Source organism: Symsagittifera roscoffensis, chromosome 7, assembly GCF_963678635.1.
Source record: "Symsagittifera roscoffensis chromosome 7, txSymRosc1.1, whole genome shotgun sequence".
In the NCBI taxonomy this organism is placed as follows: Eukaryota; Metazoa; Xenacoelomorpha; order Acoela; family Convolutidae; genus Symsagittifera; species Symsagittifera roscoffensis.
The window spans coordinates 60582254-60602990 of NC_087068.1; the positions used below are offsets into that span (position 1 = coordinate 60582254).

Here is a 20737-nt window from a genome sequence, read left to right on the forward strand (position 1 = left end):
TTTTGCTTCTGAACTTGTTCAAGCTATCATTTTCATTTGTAATTCACAAAGGCGAATGTATTGTTTGCTTTTTTTTCTTCTTTTTGTCTGGATCAAAAACGTAACATTTGATGTTTTAAGATAACTGATTATTTCGAAAGATAATAATCGTCAAATTTTTTTTCAGTTTTCATTGCTCTTTCAGAAGTATAAAATTTTTATTGATTTTTTTCTTTCCTGTAAGTTTCCATATCAGAGAACCTTCAACTTAAACTTCTTCCTTTAGATGCTATTGATTGTGATAGAAAAGATAATAGGGCACTATGTAATTGAATTGAGAATTGCTTGATTTAATTGAATTGAGAAATGTCACTGCCTTTCTTTAGAAAAAACTTTAGATTCTTTTAACGAAAAATATTATGTGCTTCAAAGATAATTCACTCAAATATAATAAATCGTTTTGACTATTCATGAAGTAAGTTTTGGTGACATCTTGGTCGCAATCGATTGGACAAGATGGGTTTTTGGTTGAATTGGTTGCAATTCGAATACACGTGTGAAGTATAACGTTAGTTTTTATTTACCTTTTAGTCCATCAACCAAGCAACCATATGGGATGATTTGAATCAGTGCTAAGGACAAAATTCGGTACTCAATAACAAATTGATTGAGGACACAAGTGAATATTGAAACAACCCCAAGAAACTTGAAAGTTAAACAAGGCAACCTTAAAATCTTGATTCGTACTCCCAGATATGAACTTTTTATGCACTTGAAAATAGTGAGTTAAGTCTTATGGGCTTATCTCATAGAGTAATTTCGGATAGGGTACACCGTCTGCTCGTCACGCTATCTTATTTTCGGCCGGATAGATTCGTGTAACTTCTTAGTCTAATACCGACCCTAATCTTACTCTTATTACTACTAGTCTCAGGGTGTTTAACTAGTCTCTGCTAGGCTCAATAGATCTAGAGTATACTGGTATTGTTGCGGCTGCTGAAGTACTCGGGAGAGGCAACTATTTTCTAAGTTAAATTAAAATCTCTCTGGTGCTGAAATTACAAGTAATTTCAGCACTTACAAATAAATGGGTAGTTAGTTAGATGGATTGTGATTGGTTAATATTAAATACTTTACAATGGTTAAATGTCTAAATTATAAATAATGAAACATAGTTTAGATCAGGTTACACCCATCCGGAGTTTACATAATTTTTGAGTTTTATCTCCTTTCTTCTGCAATTGAAGGATGGATGATGAACGTTGGTATGTGGCGAACATCATTTTCTTTTTTCCCTGTTTCCTGGAGAAGAGAGGTCCTTGACTAGAACCAATGTCTTAGAGAAGGTCCCGGACGCTGGAATTAGGGATATGAAGTTAATCTTCTTTGTCGTTCAACAAAGAATGTGATCCCCAATGAATCAAATCGTTTTAGATTCCAGAATCCAAAATGCTCTGCTATGTCATTTCTGCTTTCATTTGTGGAGGGTTGTTTGTGATCAACCTCGTCTGGGAATGGCGTGAAGTTCGTGTTTGGAAGGGATGCCTTGTTACTCAGATCTGTACGTATACTTGAACATCGATGTGGTCATTGGTCTGATTCAATGAGGTCATTTGCTGCGAAGTCAAGTCGTACTCTAAATCCTTTGAGTTGTGATTGTGTGTGGCATGTTGGTTGTGGTTGGTAGCCATTCTTGTTCAGATTGTGATGGGATCGTCTAGTTTTTGGATGTTCGTCTTTGCTGTTTTGTGTGATCTATATACTGCATACTATGGTTTACATCATATAATTTTTTGTTAATTGTTCTTTAATTATGATCTTGGTTAATTGTTTTCACAAAAGCTTTTTATTTTAGTTCAGTTATTTTGAAGAGTTACTAACCCTTGAGTACCTCTTATTAAAAATAAAAGTGTGGTCACAAAGCGTGGTGTAGCGCGGTGGTTTAGGCCGGCTTTAGAGCATGCTCAGGACGTCCTCTCTGGTGGGTTAGGCCAGGAGTGGGAGTATGATTTCGTGCTTTTTCTTTGAGGGGTCCTGTTTTGTGTTAACTTTATATGGTGGTTTTCTCTGGGCTTTCTTATGTTGTTTATGGTTGCGTCCTTTTTTCAAAAATCAAATTTTTTTTGTCATGGGTTTGTCTTTCGACTTTTTTGTGTTTAATTGTTTCTTTCGTTGACTTTATAATAGTCTTCAAAAGAATAAATTATCCAGTTTTAAGCTGGATTAATCCGGTTTGGGTACCGTTGGTGTCCTTTTCTTATTCATGCTGTTATTTTATGATTTGTGGTGTTTAGTCATTTGCTTTGGTTAGTTTAGTATAGTGTATAACTCCATTCCAACCGGGTTAAAGGAAAGTTGGAAACTTGATATCATTAGTGAAAGTTGTTGTTATTGAAAGCTTGGAACATAAAATCATTATTTTAAACAATTCTTCGTGGGCGAGCTGTGCGAGTATGGATAGAATTCTTGTGCGAATGAATAAAAAGGTTAGTACTGCTTTCACAATTTATAATTTTACTGCTTGAATTTTAATTTTGCTACAATTGGGGAAATTTGAAGTTATGAATTTTCATCGTATGTAAGTTTACTGCTTAGTGGGAAAAATTTATAGATTAATTTATTACACTTGTATGAATTTTAAGACATCGTATAGTGCAAAGGGTTTAGATTATTGAAATGGTTTTAGCAAATAAGTTCAATGAATTGTAGTTTCTAGAAGTTTTTATTTTTTTGTTTTTTCTAATTTTGCAGATGATGGTGATGAGAAGGCTAGAAAAATGAAATGAAACATGATAAAAAATGGTTAGTAGCTTTATATTTATTAGTGAATGTAATTAAAATATATTTATCTAACCTTCGGGGAAAAAGCCATGGGGGAAGAGGTCTTGGATTAGTTCAGATGACGTTAATAATTTAGCTAATATACGAATGATTTTTTTTAGTTTAAAAGAGTGGCCGAAGCAATTGAAGTGCTTTGATGATATTTAGTTCTTCGGTGCCAACTGCAAACTCATGAGGTGTGTTTTGAATTAGATTATAAAGTTTATGGTTATATAAAGTGTTATGTATAAATTCGAGAATGGGGATTTCAATGGGTTGTAGGAATTCATGCGGGACGAGGAAGGGTCGGGATTCTTTGTCCTGAAAAGCGTTGATGATGGGGCAAAATATATACATTTGGTGGACGGGGTCGTAATTACGGAGGATGCCGTGAAAGTTAGTGTCTTTTATACAATAAAAGAAATTAAGAAAAAACGGTGATGTGTACTTTGAGTTGATGAATTGAAAACGATGGTGAGGTTGTCGTGAGGGTGTATGTAGGTGAAAATGTTTTTGTATAAAACGATAATACGTGTAAGTATGTGTTTGTTTAGTGCGTAACATAATATCGTGGGAGCAGTGCAGATCTCGTTCCTGTAGTGTAAGAAAGTGGAAGGTTAGTGTAAATAAATTAAATTTATCTTGGAAGCTTTGATAGGCTTGGGTGTCAATGAGGGCTTCGGAAATGATGTGATTGTGTTTTTTGTCAAAAATATTAAGTGTAAATAAATATGGTGTTGAGATGAAAAATTTTTCTGTTAGTTGTGGGTTTGCAAAGCGGTCATCATCTAAAAATTGGTCTTGGTTAGGGCGTATGATGCTGTGATCGTAATATTCGTTAGTAAAGTCGTTAGCGCGAGGTGCGGTGAATTCTTTTAATAGTTTTTTGAATCCTATGAATTGTCGTAGTGTTAGTGCTGTTGTTAGTCTGTATAGCATATCTTTACATTGTTCATTATCAGTTACGTTGTTATAAAGTGGTAGGTAAAGAGGGTTAGTATAGTGATAGTATGATGTCCAATGAAGTGTTGGCATTAAGACGTATTCGTCAACAAAATTTCTGATGTCATCATTAGTAGTAGGTGTATTTAATGTGTATTGGGGAAGTGATGGTAGATTAGTTTGGAGAAATTGTTTAGTATTTTTATGTTTTGGATGATTAACATATTCTTTAGCTGTGCCTTGGTATTTTTATTCAGGGTTGGAGAGAAAGGTATATCGATTCCGGAGAATGATTTTTAATTTCTTGTGGCTAATATAAGTTAAGGTGTTAACTTACTTAATCTTACTTAGGGGTAGTGATTGTGTTCAAGGGTTGGAGAATAGTAAATCGATCCTCAAGGTTCAGGTATAATTAGAACACAAGTAGTTCGTTAGATACTATTTTAAACTTACTAAGTCTAAGAATATCCTGGGTCGTATAAGAGGAGGGGTTAAGTGAAGGATGAATAACCGAAGTTCTTCACTGTTTAGCCTAATTTAAATGGTTAGTGTTTGGAAAATTTCTATTAGTCCTGGGTCTTTTGAAAAGGCTGGAGAGTGAATCGACGTTTGCGGTCGTTAGACACTTGATAAGTGGGTGGGGGAGAACAAAATTATTCTTTTGATCCAATGATAGGCCTTGATGATTAGATGGATTGTGATTGGTTAATATTAAATACTTTACAATGGTTAATTGTCTAAATTATAAATAATGAAACATAGTTTAGATCAGGTTCCAATAGCAAGAAGGGTTGATATTTGATCTTGTAGATATTAAAAAACTACTAAAACACTAGTGCAGTCTAAATACAATTTCAATTTGTATATTTCTATATTTCTTTTTGTGTTTTAAAAAAATTGACCTACACCTTTACTCTGTTTTGAAGGCCCAAAAGAAATTCACTGATTTATCTGAACAGGTACCTGTTGATTGAGTACAAGTTTTGTCTTTTTTTTTTCGTACCTATGTCAGTCATATTCTTAAACTGTTTTGTTTTTAACTCATCCTTACTTTTCTGTTGTTTTCTCGTAAAAAAACATAACGAGCTCAGACTGGCCAGTGTTCTAGAAGGACCATTCTTGAGAATATATTGTCAAGTGAGAATAAATAAGTTTCTGCAATATTAATTGTATTTTGTCATAATTTTTAGGTTGATTGTTATGATTATTTTTTGTGATTTGTAAGATATATACTAGGGGCACTTTATTCAAAATTCTCTTTGCATCATTTCTTGTTTATTGCTAATCCAAAGGATTCAAATATGTAATTTTAGCTATGTGTCCGTGTGGGCTGGCCCTGTTTTATTTCATGAAGTCTTTTTCAAAACAGTTTATGGGTCATAAGTTTTGAAATGCTTGTACAATGAAAAAAGCAGCTACTAGTAAATAACTGATTCTATCACAGAAGTTGTTCCAGTTTTGTGAAAATTTTTTAAAGAAGATGAATTAGTTATTTTTAAGTCTAAATCAATTACATTTGTTTTTTTTTAAATGGCGTTAAGACAAAATTTAAAATTAGCTAACTTTCAACAAGTTCTCCAAAGTTTGGTTCTATACTTCAAGTTAAAAAGGCCTCTGATATGTAATTGCTACATCCAAACTGTTTCTCAGTCCTGTCTGAAACAGCTACAACCTTTCACTAAACAGTGTATCAACACAATGTTTTGCCAACACTACTTTGTAAACGAAACCTTCGATACCAAATACTGATCAAAAATTGTTATTTTAATAATCACAAACACTGATCTAGTAAATTTCTATTCTAGTGAAATCAAATCGTGTAATTAAAAGAATTATCTAAAACACTACTACATACAACTTATAGGTGAACCAAATTTGCATTGAAAATGTGGACGACACCTACAAATTGCGGATTCCACTTACATTTTGCGGATTCCGCTTACAGTTGCAGATTCCGCAACAGCTCGATTTATCTACACACATGTCTTATTGTTTGTTTGTGGACTTCACAATCTGTTTTGGATTCCGCAAACTCAACTGAGGATTCTACAAATTCGTCTATTTTTGAAGCGATTTTGAAAGGAACAGCGTTTTAAATATTTGTTTGTGGACTCCAGAACAGCAACGAAGATCAAAGAAAAGTAGCAAGGATGTGGATTCCGCGACAAGTCAGACTCTGGATTGTTGTGGAATCCGCATACAATGCACAGAATGCACAGTTTGGCCTTGTAATGTAGCCATCTGCATGATAAAAGTCTTGAAAACTATTTGTTCACACTAGAAAACCTTACTTTAGACGAAATCTAACTTTTGACTTAAAAAACGATGTATGCTTTTCTTTTGATTACACTTTCACTGTGTCAAATGGCGCCATTGAAAGAAAACTGCCTCCAATTACCGAAAGTCATGCACTCTGTTTCATTTTTATTCCACCGTCATGAAATCCACTGCTCATTTGATCAGTATGAATGAACTCTCCGTTTTTTTTCTTCAAATTATCGAACCAGCAACCACTTTCAAAACAGCAACCACTTGATTTTTCAAAACAACAACCATTCATCGAGTCGAAGTTTCAAATCCAATTGATAAGTTGTTTGGATCTGTTTGAAAACTTAAACTATGCATCTCGAGTATTTAAATTCCTTACTAAAGACTTTTTCTAAGATCATATTTACTCCTTCACGCAGAATGACACTACAAAAGTTTGTTTTTCCAAAACAACACCTGTAAGCTTCCCCAGCTCTGGTTCCTCTAAAGTTCCGCTTTCAAACACATATCCTTCAGTGAAAGCTCTTTTTTCGAACTATGACCAAACTCCTCACTGGCAGCCATATAAATTTCAATTACGCCCATCGCTTCTCCCCCATCTACCCTACAGACAAGTTATTTTTAGTCGGTGGAACACTCCATCTAATCTACTTTACAAAGGACTGTTGTGTTCTTGGTTCTCAAAACCAATTCCTTCTTTTTGGTCAGTTTTGGGTGAACCTCCCAGCTGCAAGTCTCCAAAAGTTACCATAAAGCTCAACTACTTGAAAACGCTGAACTACCAGACTATCATTAAACGGTCAATACTTCTGGTTAACTTCAGCTCACAGTATGCCCTCAATTAAAATATCGGACTGACTTTTGTCAGACCTCTGTCAGATGAGCCAATCAACCAACAGGAGCGGAGAAGAGAAGAAAAACCAATAACAAGGGAGTACCAAAAGGGACAGCATGTGAAGATATTCAAACTAAGGGCAAAATCAGCTCTCGTCAAGGAATATAGAGCGCCCTATCTCTGCGGCCTATGACAGTGTGCGGCCTATGACAATGTGGAGACAAACAACACAAAAAAAATTATTATAGCCAGCTCGGATCGTTTGAAGTCATTTTTCTGGCACAACGAGATCATGTTGGCAGCATCCAACCTAGATTGGATACACTCTTTGACACTGGCCTCATTGTTGTATTAGCAGGCAAAAACAAACCGCATCACATTTGTTTTTTTTTGTTGCTTGGTATATAACGTCTCGAAAAAACGTCTCGAAAATGTAGCCATAATTTGACAATCAATTTCGGACCATTATTAAAATAGAGAATCATCCAAATACTATAAAAACCAGAAAATACACTAGTCGATCAAGGGAGGTTATCTTGCAAGATCTTGCAAGAATCTTGGAAGATTCTTCTAAAGAGGGTGCATCTCTTTAAAAGATCTTGCAAGATTCTTGCAAGATCTTGCAAGATAACCTCCTTTAAAGATAACCTTTTTTTTGCAAGATCTTTAAAGATACAATTTTTTTGGGCAAAAACAGCTTTACACGCGAAGACAACCAAGTAGCGTTCGTGGAAGAAGGAAGCAGTCTTAGCTACGCATACATACACACAGCCCGCTAGGCGGTTCCCCCAGAAAGCTTCTTTTTTTAAAACTTTTTTTTTTGTAATAGACGGCTATCTTCAAGTTTTGATCGACTACTTATACCTTAATCTTTCGAAATAGGAAAAACACAATGTACATCAATTGAGAACATAAATTTGAAGAAATAAACACAAGCAAAGATTAAGCACAAGATGAAAATTAGGTTTTTTTTAATTCCGTTTTTTCACACAATCACGTTAAATTGCACGTCTGTCTCGTCTGACACTTCTATTTCCAGTTCGAACTCTCCCCCAGTGCAGAGGAAGTTGCCACACAGTTCTTCCCTGTCGATGTCATTCACCTGAAATTGACAAAAACAGTGAGTTGGCTAAAAAAAGACTTGAAGCAAAATGAAAAAATCACAATTACTAAAATAGCAAGTTCCTCTGAGCCGGTAACACCAATTGGCTCGGTATGTTGGATTGGGCTATACCAATAAAAATTTCACTAATTTAAGCAAAAGAAAGTTTTTGATAGTTATCACAGCTCGGGTGTCAAGCCTTTTTATATGGTACTAATTTTGCATGGAAAAATTAAATTCATCGTTCTTCGCCACATTCCGTGGTGAATACAAAAATATTATTTCTCACTTAGGGCCATAAAACTTGAGCCCTCTCAAGGCATCCTCACGAAGCAAGCGCGTTGTAGTTACTAATTGGTTATATCTTTATTTAGGGAGATTTTTTGGACCAAGTTAACATCCTCGTCCCAAAGCCGTTTAGGGGAGGAGGATATTAAATTGGTTCCGAATTCGAATTCTTCAGCCAATCACTTAGCACAATTAATTTATATTGAACTTTGGGATGGGTTAACTACGTCTATGGAGGAGGGGGGAAGGCTGTTAAATGATCCGATATGTTCAGTTCTAATACTATTTTAAACAATCATAAGCAAAAAAAAAACTTTTTATTTACAGTTGGCTGATTCAAACAAGGAAGTAAGGCATGGCTTCAGTTTCGAGAACTATTTTCTATAGCTGCCTCCCGGGTTGACCTCCATACACCGAAAATGGTTATCATACAATTCCATACATCAAGTGTATGGAAAAATGCTTGTCATACAATTTTCATACAATTTCTAAAAATGGTTGAAAACTGGTATAAACTTATTTCTGTGGATGTTTGATTCTTATAAAACAGTCTGGTGATAAAAAATTGAGGTTCTCGTTTTTTTGAAAAAAATGCATATCATACAATTCCCATATATGGGAATTGTATGACTGGAATTTTTTTGATGGCGACACAAAAAATTTTTCAAGTAATTTTGAAAATTTGGCCCAAAAACTTTTTTGTTTTTTTTTCAACCGCAAATCGAATTTCGTACGCAAACAAACATTTTTTGAAATTTTTTGCATGCAAAATTTAATATTTTGTGTGCATAACGTAGTCCTGGATACGAAAAAATTGGCTTTTATTTTCTTTTCACTTAAATTTTTTTTTTCAAAATTGCTGAAAATTCCTATTTCTTTTGTATGGAGTGTTAATGTAAGCCTTGATCAATGTCTGATAACTTGAAAATTCAAAAATTTAAAATAATCATCATTAAAAAATTTTGCCAAAAAATAAAAGTTCGTTACTTTTGCTATATCAATTGTGAAAAACATCCAAATTCAGGTCGTTTGCTATGCATTGTATATGCAAGACCGTCCAACCTTTGGTGTTTTGAGTAACCAAGGTCTTTGTTACTTGTGTTCGGTTGCGAACACAACCAAAAAACTTTTCAGAAACTAAATTTTGAAAGAAAACGTCAAAATTTTTTGGTTTATGGAAAAACACCTATCATACAATATTCATTTATGGAAAAATCTTTATCATAGAGATTTCATACAATGTTCTGTACGTATGGCATTGTATGGAATTGTATGACAAGAAGTTTTTCATAAATGGAAATTGTATGATTAGAAGTTTTGGTCAACCCGGGTTGATAGTCGCAAATAGTTGTTTTTGACGTTTGATTTGTAATTTTCCGACTTCTATAAACCATAGCCAACGTTTGATTTCACTGTAGAGAAGTTTCAATAATCGCATAACAATAAGCGTTTGCTTATTTCACACTAAAAATTAATTAACACGCTTTAGTAGTTTATTAGTAGTAATAGTAGTTTAGTAGTAACACGCCATTCCGTGGTGAATACAAAAATATTATTTCTCACTTAGGGCCATAAAACTTGAGCCCTCTCAAGGCATCCTCACGAAGCAAGCGTGTTGTAGTTACTAATTGGCCGCCAAACCTAAGTTGACCGTTAATTTATCCCTGATTACTCTAATTAATTACCTGTAGCAGTCTAGCTTCATTCCAGTTCTCCCCCTGCTTCAAGACGAACTTTTTGAGACCATTGCCAGAAGTCAACAGCCATGTGAACTGGGAGTGGTCACCCAGATGAGTGAAGTCCGCATCGCTGGCTGTGAAGGTGTGGGTGAAGGTCCTGTTGCCTTCAAAGGAACAGCAGACATCTTCCTGGACTGTGATGGAGTCAGTGGCCACATTTGGACTGAAGTAGATCTGCTCCTCATTCACATCTGTGATGGTCTGCAGCACTAGTTGTCCGTCTGCCACTTGACTGTTGCCCAGAGTGGGGTCGTCCTTGTCGTCTATCTGCAGTAGTGCCACTGCACTCCCTCTGGCCACACTCTCCACCACACTGGCCACGTAGTTCACCACTGGCGAGAACAGCGGCAGGTTGTCGTTCTCATCTGTCACTGTGTAGGTGGTTGTGCACGTCACTGCACTGCTCCCGTCGTCCGCTATGATGTTGATGGCCACTGGGGAAGTCAGTGTCTCCCGGTCCACCTGCAGTGCAGAAAAGTAATGCAGTTTAACAGTATTACCTTCTTCGTAACAATCAGTTTTACCATCCGAGTTATTTGAAAGCATATGATAATTTGGAACCATATGACAAAAATAACGTAGCAATTAATTTGAACGCTGCAAAACAACACTTGCTGAGGAAATATTACCGCTCAGACTCGCCATTTAGTTTATTTAAGTCTAATTAAATCGCAATTTTATTAGACGGTATTTATCAAGTTTGAAGTCTTGAACGTTTAGACTACCTTTTTGGCCAGTTTGATGATTCCGGTGGTAGGCTCGATGTTCAGGAAACCCCCTGCGTTGCCGGTGAGTGTCCAAGTGAGTGGGGAGTAGGGATTGTCTGGATCTGAGGTGGACAAGGAATTGTCTGTCGTCTCAAACCAGCCATTTCCAGGCACATTAAATACAGTGGATCCCACAGACATTGCCTCACTAAAAAAAGCTCACAGATAAAAACCAAGTAATTTTTCTTTGAATTGATGTTTTTTTTCAAAAACAATAAAAAAAACCCTTACACGCACGTTGATTTCACAGGTACTGATTTCAATAAGGAATTGCTAAGTTCTCATCATAATTCTGCAGATTCTTGCGCTAAATTGATTTTAAAATTGTTATCAGATCTCAAAATCTATCAGAATGAAACTTTTGATTTTCCATGCAGTTTTCTGTTGAGGATGAACTCGTGCTCATTGGTGTCTTTTAGCCGTAGGGGGGGAAGACCAGTCAGCGAGGGACCTGCAATAACGCACAACACAAACAATCATGTCACACAACAGAAACACACAACACTTTCAAAACTAGAAACGATCACGTTTTTTGCGCTAATTCCAGATTATTTTTTTACGTTAACTTTCAGCAGATGAATTGCAACTGACTCTCGTGAAAAAAAAAACAAAAAAATCAGCAAGACCTATATCAGAGTCTTCACTAAGTTCATTACTCTTAAAAAGCGTTATGAAGGATAACTAGAATTCAAGTTTTCTAAAAAAAAGGTATCTTTCTGAAAACCAGAAAGAACTTCACATCTCGAAAACTACCAAGATTTGAGATGTTATGTTTGATGGCAATAGTTGCAAAATTTGAAATTACTCTGACAGCACACAACTACAGGGTTAGGAATTTCACTTAAGTGAAATATTTTGTAATTTGAGTTTTCTGAAAATTTTCAGAAAAAATCACAAAAATTTTTGTATCTCCTTAATTAAAAAGATCAGGATTTTCTTAATTGGAGGCCAAATTTGCAACTCCTGAGTTTACCCTGACAGAGCCTCACTACAGAGATATTAACTTCAAGTTCTATAAAAAAAAACTAAACCTAAGTTTTCTGAACATTTTTGAGAAAATCATAAAAAAACGTCATATCCCAAAAACTACAAGGATTTGAGAAGTGAGATCTGAAGGCAGGATTCGCAACCCCTGAGAGTACCGTGACAGCACCCAATTACAGGGTTAGAATTTCAAAAATTGAGAAGTTTTTTTAATCAATTTTCTACAAATTTTTGAAAAATCTCGAAAATTGCCTATCTCATAAACTAAAAGGATTTGGCTATTCATACGAAGACCAGAATCCCAAAACCTGGGAAAACTCTGACAACATCCATCTTTTGGGTTGCTAGTTACAATTTTGATGAAATAAACACTGAACTTAAACTGGAAAACCGAAAAAAAACCTTAACCATTGCAATATACGATATAGCTTAAACGTGAAAAAATTCTTGTGTTAAACATGAAAAAAAAGTACGTTCAAAAAGCTTAAACATGGTGAGGTAGTAAAGTCCACATTTAAATCTATAAAAAAGATAAAAGATTTGATATATGAAAGTTAGAAAATTAGGAACCGGGTAGACAGGCATAATCAAATTAATTTAAAAAAAAGCAGTTATACAGACAGACAGACTTAATTTGGCCTCGAAAAAAATTACTGAAAAACTAATGACCTTGCGGAAAACAAATTAAAAAAATTTTCCTAAATATGATATAGTTTAAACATTTTTCCGTTAAACAAGCAAAATTATTGTGCTTAAACATGGGAGATAGCTGTCACTAGCATTTAAATATAGTATAGATAGTATAGATATAGATAACCAGAAGCCATGCATTGGAAAAAATGAGAATTTAATGCAATTTTTTTCATCTTTAACTGAAAGTTTTGCGGAGACAAAATTGGAAAACTAAGAACTATAATTACTCGTTTGAAAATGAAAAAAGAGAGTACTTTAGGAATCCGTCAAAAATTGGGACGAAATCAATAATATCGACAAAAAATCAATTTTTTTTTGAAAATTGTTTCAACTCTGGACCCAGTATTGCTAGACCAGCTGTTAACAATGCAACTTGGAAAATTTGTGCTGACGTGCAATTTGGCGAGATCGGAAATGGAGATCTTAAAATTGAGATCTGTGAACACAAAGTTATTTACGAGAAAAAAGTCTAGTACCCGATTGCAATACCCTTGCTATCAGTCAAAAAAATTATCAGGTCGATATCAGCTAAGCTTTAAAATTTTAGAATTGATTTGAAGCAAGCAATTTGTTCACGTCTCACAAAAAGTTATCCACGCCAGAGTAATCATGCGTTCATTCCATAACCAGAGATAATCCACTACGCGGAACTTGCAATTTTGAAGAAAAAAAGAGAAAGGCATACTTATTTTGGCCTTGAAAAAAATAACTGAAAAATTACTGACCTTGCGGAAAATTAATTAAAAAAATTTCTGAAGCATTGCAATATATGATATAATTTAAACATTCTTTCGTTAAGCAAGCAAAATTATTATGCTTAAACATGTGATGTAGCATTTAAATATAGTATAGATAGATGGAAAAGCAGCGGAATATGGTCAAGCATAATGCATAACTTGTAAGAAGACCTCAACGATGTGGATAACAAAAAAGATGGCTACATGAGATACAAAACCTATTTATGCTTGAAACTTTTTTGATGAACAAAACACATTTTGAGAAAACTGGACAAATAGGTAAAATTTTTATTCCGCTGAGAAATCTTAAATTGAATTCCTTTTTCGATACAAGATGTGGCTCCCGTTTTTCGTGAAATTTGCACCTTTTGTGTTCGATAGTGTAGTTTGCCTTCCTTTTAACAAAGGAAATGAAGTGAAGTTACAAAGCAATCAAAACCAAACCGCGAAAAATCAAATTTAGCTTGAACAAATTTCCCGAAAAAAAAACTTAAAAACCAAGACCTATATAAGAGTATTGAGTACGGTCTTGATCCTAAGCATAGCTAACAGACAAAATTCATAACCAATTGCGCAGCGTCCGGCTGTTATTTCTTCCCTTTTAAGTTTCAGGAATCCATTATTTGGCTTCATCGGATGTTCCATGCAATTGCGAGATAGGACATGCAGCTTTTTCTCCGATTCCAAAATCAGATTTTGAACGAACATTCAAATACAAGTCAACACAAGGGAAATCAACTAAAGCTAGTTGACTGGATCCAACACAAACAGTGCATCTATTAGACAAAAGTATCTACCATAAATGAAACGATGCAATGCAAATCAAAAGCAACATGAAAAAGCATGCTCTGATTGCAAACAAGTTAACCGCATTTTGAATTCACTCAACTAACATGTGAGCAAACTAATCGAATTTGTTTTATTTTTATTATACAATGAAAATTTTCTGATAACCAATCAGATTTTGTGTCAGGACAACCTCACCAGTTTTTGAGGAACCCTATCATCGGTCCTTTTCGTCAACCTTCCTTTCAGCCAAAATGCAAAGTTACTATGAAAACTTAAATTGCAAAGATACCCAAACTTGTTGGGAACGCAACGTCCGAAGAGGGTTTTTTCCGCATCACTCCTCAATTCAATTTTTTAAATAATAATATTTAGAGAAAACCTACCCGTCTTAACTTTTGAATGCAATCTAAACAGTTGAACCTGGGACATTGTCGGAGGATACCCGGGAGGGATTTGAACCCTCGCCCATTGACCAGAGTCAACGTCATGGACATCTAGACCACCGTGTATTGTGTTTTAACTGATAACTGACCAAGTTCAACTGCTTCGATGACAAGGACACGACTGTAAGTGTCATGTCCAGCTTCAAATCATTTCATTCACACACAATATATAATTTTCCCTATTTTGGGGACCTGTTATAATTTCTTTTTTGTCATTATTCAGCATATTTTCCCAACATTATATACTAAGTTCTGCTGTCACTTCAAAATGTCCTCTGACATTAGTCGCGCGTGTGTACGCAGGTAACTTTAAGCCGTTAGTGCTACAATATATCCACACAGAGCTCAGATTTGACACCTCGATAGGAGCACACACGGTCAACATCGGTTTTGAGCTCATTCTATTGAAAGTTAACCTATCTTTTTTGATGCATAAGATCTTGCAAAAACGACTAAAAACTAGCGTGTAACGCACCTTCGGTGTATCGAACAACTCACAAAATCGCGGATATTAGAAATTATTATACGAGAGATCTACACGCACAGAAGACAAGATATTCTCTTTATCAGTTCCTTATTGCCATTTTTTCTAGAATAGGTCATTTTTTAGGGTATGAATTTTATGGAGCAGTAATAACATGAAAAATTGAACGTGATAAAAAAAACGGTCTATAATTTGAATTTTTTTTGTGAAAATCATCCCCCACATGCCATATAAAGAACAAAGTGATAAACTTAGCACCTAGTTACAAATCAATTATGGCAAATAGCCTTCCTTCAATCAATTTGGAACGATTTCTAAGACGGAACTAATCTCCGCTTACGCGTTAATAGCGAGAAACACAACTGCTTTAATTGTCGCAAATTAGCCAAAATGACAATCTTTAAACCCCCACAACTTTACGAAAAATGATGAAGGTGAAATATCTTTTCAAATTTGAGATCAAGACAACAATACTTTTTGAATGATACCATTTAGTAAATAGCTTTAACGAATTTTCAGAAATTTTTTCTTTTTTGGTCATAAAATTTGGTGTATCGTCATGAAAAAAAATTTTGGTCAAAAAATGTCAGTCATATAATTCAGAAAATTTTTTGGGTCCGTTAGCCAAAAATGGATATCCCAAAATAGTACAAAGGGGTACCCTTTGGATCGGCAGGGGGCCGGATCCCTGAAAGGAGGGCGTCCGCCTGCCCTAAATCCATTCCAGTGTTTATGCATTTTACACATTTTAACCAATTTCACATTTTTTGGAAAAATAACTTTAGCGAATTTTCAGAAACCTTTTTTTTTGTTTGGTCATAAAATTTGGTGTATCTTCATGAAAAAAATAATTGGTCAAAAAATGCTAGTCATATAATTTCCATATATGGAATTTTTATGACTAGCATTCTTTTGATGGAAATTTTTAAAAGCTAAGTCATTTATGATGCATTTAGAGTACCAGTCAATTTGACGAAACTTAACTGAAATCTTAACTTTCTGTACAACCAAAATCTTGTGATAAAACACTAGCGCTAAATTGCACTTACGAAGGATTACATACTCCTGATGGCGCTAACAGATGCACTAGGATCTCCTCGAACTGAACCACCGAAGACTTCATACACCTAAATTCACAAGCGGCAGAACCAAAGCAACGAAATCAAATAAGAACTCTATAAAAAAGCGGGCTCTCCAGCTCGCGATGGAAATAATTCTTAAAAAGTGGGCTCTCCAGCACACTTTGCGAACACCTTCATAATAAAGTTCACAATCAAGCACCGTAATAAAGAAAAACAAAATGTAAAGTTAGCAACATAATGACTCAAGATGCCTGCCAAATATTAACATCAAAATAAGAAGAGTGACGAAAGAGTTTTGATTTGAAAGCTTAAAAAAACATACAAGAAGACAATAGAGTGAATACAAAATGAACATTATCTTGCCAAATTGAAAATGCAAATAAGAATAAAGACTAAGCGAAATCCACATTTTCTTAACTGATTTCCTCTGAAGTAAAATCAAATGATTTAGTCATTATGTGACATTTTCAGCGCAGTTGGCAAGATTAACTAAAGTGTTACCGAACCAAAAACCAACAATATTCGTTAATTTTTGAAGTGTTGGTTTATTTAAACTTCTCAACATGATTGTTCCGGAGATAAGACTGCTGTTATTTCGAGTGAAAATCAAAAATTATCAAAAAAATTAACCATTCGGTAACACTTGATAAGATAAAAAATATCCAGCTTTTCTAGAACAAAACGAAAATATTATTTGAACTTGAAAATTTGAAGAGGCTTGGATAGTTCCTGATAGATTTTTTTAGTTTTTCCCTCAAACTTTCGTGTAAGAAACACGAAACTATCAAGCCATTGAAATCAAACTTGTGGAAAGATCATCTCAAAAACAGTTCTAGACAAACCAGGTATTTTTTATTTAGAATCCAAAGTTCTGAACAATAACTCTGTTCAACAATTCCAGCACGTTCAATTGCCCCATGGCATTCAAGTGAGACCGGTCATTTGGTAGGAAATGCTTTCGAGCAATTCTGGGTTTAACATAAACCCCTTGAGGCAACCAAGAAACGAGATAGCCATTGGTTTCAGTGGCAACGTCAACAGGAATGTCCAAGCGTTTGAACACTCCCACCAAGGCTACAACTAGTCCATTATTTCTCAGGAACAAATTAGTTGCCGTTTGCAGAGGAGTATAAACGGGCAGATTTTTCCATTGAGACAGATCGTTATTTCCCACTATAATAATTACATGAGTATGCAATCTGGCCATCTCGACTTCTTGCTGCCCCAAGTGGTAGGCTCTCAGGCCACTTACGCCGTGTACCGTGATGGGATATCGCCAAAGGAGATTATCATTTACAATTCTATCCTGCATGCGCTGGGTATTTGAATCTCCAATTATCAGAATGCTAAAAGCAAAGCACAGTAGTCAAAAAAGACGAAGCTAGAGATAGAAAAACTTTGACTGAATGAATTGAAAATGTTTTTTAGTTATGTTCAAACCCTTCCCGCATTACGCTCACAAAAATTTTATCCCCAAGTGGAAGAACAATTGACTTGTATTTCAAATTATCAAGGGGTATTACTTTAAAATCACTCAAATCAGACAGCTCGTAAAAAAAACCTATAAAAGTTTGAGCAGCTTCAAGAAAATTTACTTCGTTGACGGTTATATATTCTTTCACAACAGCGAACAAAGAACTCGAAGAAGAAAAAAAAACTTCGATTCTGAAAAAAGCGCCAAAGGTATCCTGAATAACGCACTCTCCTTAATTTCCGGAGAGTCTTGTGTACGACATAGAGCCTATTTTGAGACCCTCATTTTTTAGATACCGACCAAAAAAAAAGTCTATTTCGAGATCATGGCAAAAATTTCTTAATTCAACTGCAACTTGCGTATAACTTCTTAAACATTTTTCAATATTCGTACTTTTCGCCAAACTAATGTTCTGTCGTCTTATAAAACGCTCAACCATTTTTTCAGGCGTTTTGATAGTTCCAGACACGGCTGCAATTAAATGATGGTTTGCAGACTCGAAGGCAAAAGCTGAAAAAAGCCACAATGGACCATTTCGCCGAACTTGCTCTGGTAGATGTCGCATCGTGTGAAAATTAAAAGATTGGGAACTTTTCCCATATAGTTTTACAAAGTTTTCAAAAAATAGAGTTATAAGACTTTCTACGAGACTCAGTTTTTCAGATGTAACATCAACTTCCGAGAGTAACCTGATAGCAAAACTAAGCTGGCAAAAACTGATGAACTGCGATCTTGGGACCGAAAATGATTTAAAAACAAGAGCTCCTATGTGAAAAAAAAATAATTTGAAATCATAATCTTTCCAAAACTGAACTTCGCCTACACGTTTTGGACGATGCAAAATGTCTTGGGGTACTTTACAGCTCAACTTCAAATCGTCCAGTAAAGTGATGAAATTTCTTTTAACAAGTGAAATTAACATTTTCGTTAGAGTTTTACCCGTTCCCAAAAAAACCTGGTGCATAGGATCTATAGGACAATTCCAAGGTAAATCAATCAAGTAATTCATTGGAGTATAGGACTTAATGCCATAGACAATTTCTTTTTGTTTCTTAGCTTTCGTTCCACAAAGCTTAAAACTTTTTGTTTCTCGATGAATAAAACTTTTAGCACCATTGAAAATCATCTTATGATACGCATATTCGCCTAAAATGAAACAATGAGGGCAGCTGTTATAACCATTAAATTGATTCATACACAACATATTTGCTTTGGCAGGCATGTCACAGACAATTGCACGAAGTTTAAACCTAACATATCCCAAATCTGGTATATTAACATTGCGTTTACAGAGTGACTCTATCTCAATTTGCAGCGAAGGCAAAAAATAATCAAAATCGGGCTTGGTGACTCCGTGCCATAAACCCAGAAGAGGCATGTTCGAAAAAGCCGATCTTAGCCTTGGGGGCAGATTAAAAACTTGCACCCATATTGGCCAAACTGACATTTTTCTTGACTTAAACACAGGGACACCATCCACATTGAGCACTAGCTGAATTTCACCTCTAATATAGCAATCCACATCAGTTTCCCAAGTACAACCACTTTCCCAGGAAACTTTTATATACCGAGAGTTTCTTTTACAAATAAGCGATAACTGATCGAGGATGTCAATAAGGATGAACTTCGAGTTTTTATGTGTCAAACACGTAGTTAAGGGAAGTTGCTCCACCGGCAGATCATCAAAAATACTATTCGGTTGCGGTAGGTTTTTTGCAAACAATTTTAAACAGTCCTTCTTAGCAGCATCAGATAACTTATGAACTTCTACTAATTGATTAAACTCAGCGTGAAAATTCTCATGTGTTACATCAGAACCCTCGAACAAAAAATTGAAAATTGCGTCTTGAAAATCTTCCGGAATTTCATCGAGAGTGGTTAAATTGTTTTCGCAATGGTCTTCGAACTGATCAAGAAAAATTGGAGACGAGCACTTAATTTTTGAGGCTAAAGGCGAACACGAAGACTGGGGAGTTTCGAAAATTACAGATGGCGTGAGATAATTAGGTGAGTGATTGACAGCCACGGAACTCAGGTCAATGGAAATCAACGTTTCATTGGCTTTTTTTTCTTCATTGGGTTTTTGATAACGGTTGTCGGAATTTTCTAAGGTTTTATAAATACTTTCATAGGTTAAATATTTTTCTGTTGCTAAACAATCTTCAAAAACGATTCTGCGAGATGGAATATCAGAACTGTACTTTTTGTTAACGGAAAAAACTGGAGTGTTTTCTTTCATGATTAAATTTTCTGTTGAAAAAACTTCAATTTTTTTCTTCTTTCGAGGAGGCATGTGATCTGGAAATGGGTCCCCGTGAAATGATTCATGTGGACATTTGCAATCAATGTTGTAAGGACCGAAAAAATGTTTGTAGTAGGATACTACAAGTTCCTCTCCCCTTTTAATATTTTTCAGTGGTGCACATGCCATCACTTTTCCTGGTCTTACATAAGCTACATTCGGGACACAAGACGCGTTTACAAACGAAATTGGTCCTAACATCAGCCATTGCAGTCCAACTCTACTACTATAAATAACGGAAAAAGAATTGAACTTTTCGATGAGGTCTTCTTCTTTTATGTCCGCTAAAACACCTATGAGACCATCAATTTCCAATCCAACTTCTATATCTTCCTTTGCAAAAACTCCAAGGGGCGTGTAGGTAAAACTTTGTGTATCATCCTTTAAATATTCAACTTCACGCAAACTTACACTTTGTCTAGATGTCCTGTAAGCCATTCCCAGTGCATCTTTCAGCTCATTTACATTATTCCCCAATACATAGGAACAAATTTCAATTTTGTGGGATTTAAGCTTCCTATCATCAACCCACTTCTCTGTTAGAGCCCCGTCAATAATAGATAAATCCCTCCAATTGAAAACGACTCGCTCTAAGGTTTTGGAAACAAACTTGTACTTTTTGTACTTGGAAACGTCTAACAACGACATTGAAAAATGAAAATAACAACTTAATATAATCAATGATATTTGAATGATAATTGAAACAAGTATCTTTAAAAAAAAGAAAAACACTTCAGAGCAAAAAATTTATTGCTTGTTGATATTCTGCTGCCTCGCCCGTAGACCATAAGCATTTGCGGAATCACGAGCCCTTTTAAGGGCATATTTGTGGTTGCCACAGAAACTCCTGACCGCCGCTAAAACACACCGAAATAAAAATGGAAAAGGATTAAATTCTACTCTCAAAGCGAAAAAATAAAAACAAGTAGATTTGTAAAGAAAACCAGCTCCTCCAAGCCACTAAAACAAAAAATGTTATTACAAGGTTTTTCGAGGGACAAACATCTTA

At 35.2% G+C, this 20737-nt stretch overlaps 1 protein-coding gene across 1 annotated transcript; it reads right to left on the reverse strand.

Moving 5' to 3' along the window:
* Positions 1–7829: 7829 nt before the first annotated feature.
* On the reverse strand, positions 7830–10885 carry LOC134852105 (protocadherin-11 X-linked-like). The gene is made up of 3 exons (XM_063868386.1): positions 10699–10885; positions 9920–10435; positions 7830–7946 (listed from the first exon to the last, which is right to left on the reverse strand). The coding sequence occupies exons 1-3, from the start codon at positions 10879–10881 to the stop codon at positions 7830–7832; spliced, it is 816 nt and encodes a 271-aa protein (XP_063724456.1). The 5' UTR covers positions 10882–10885.
* Positions 10886–20737: the final 9852 nt, after the last annotated feature.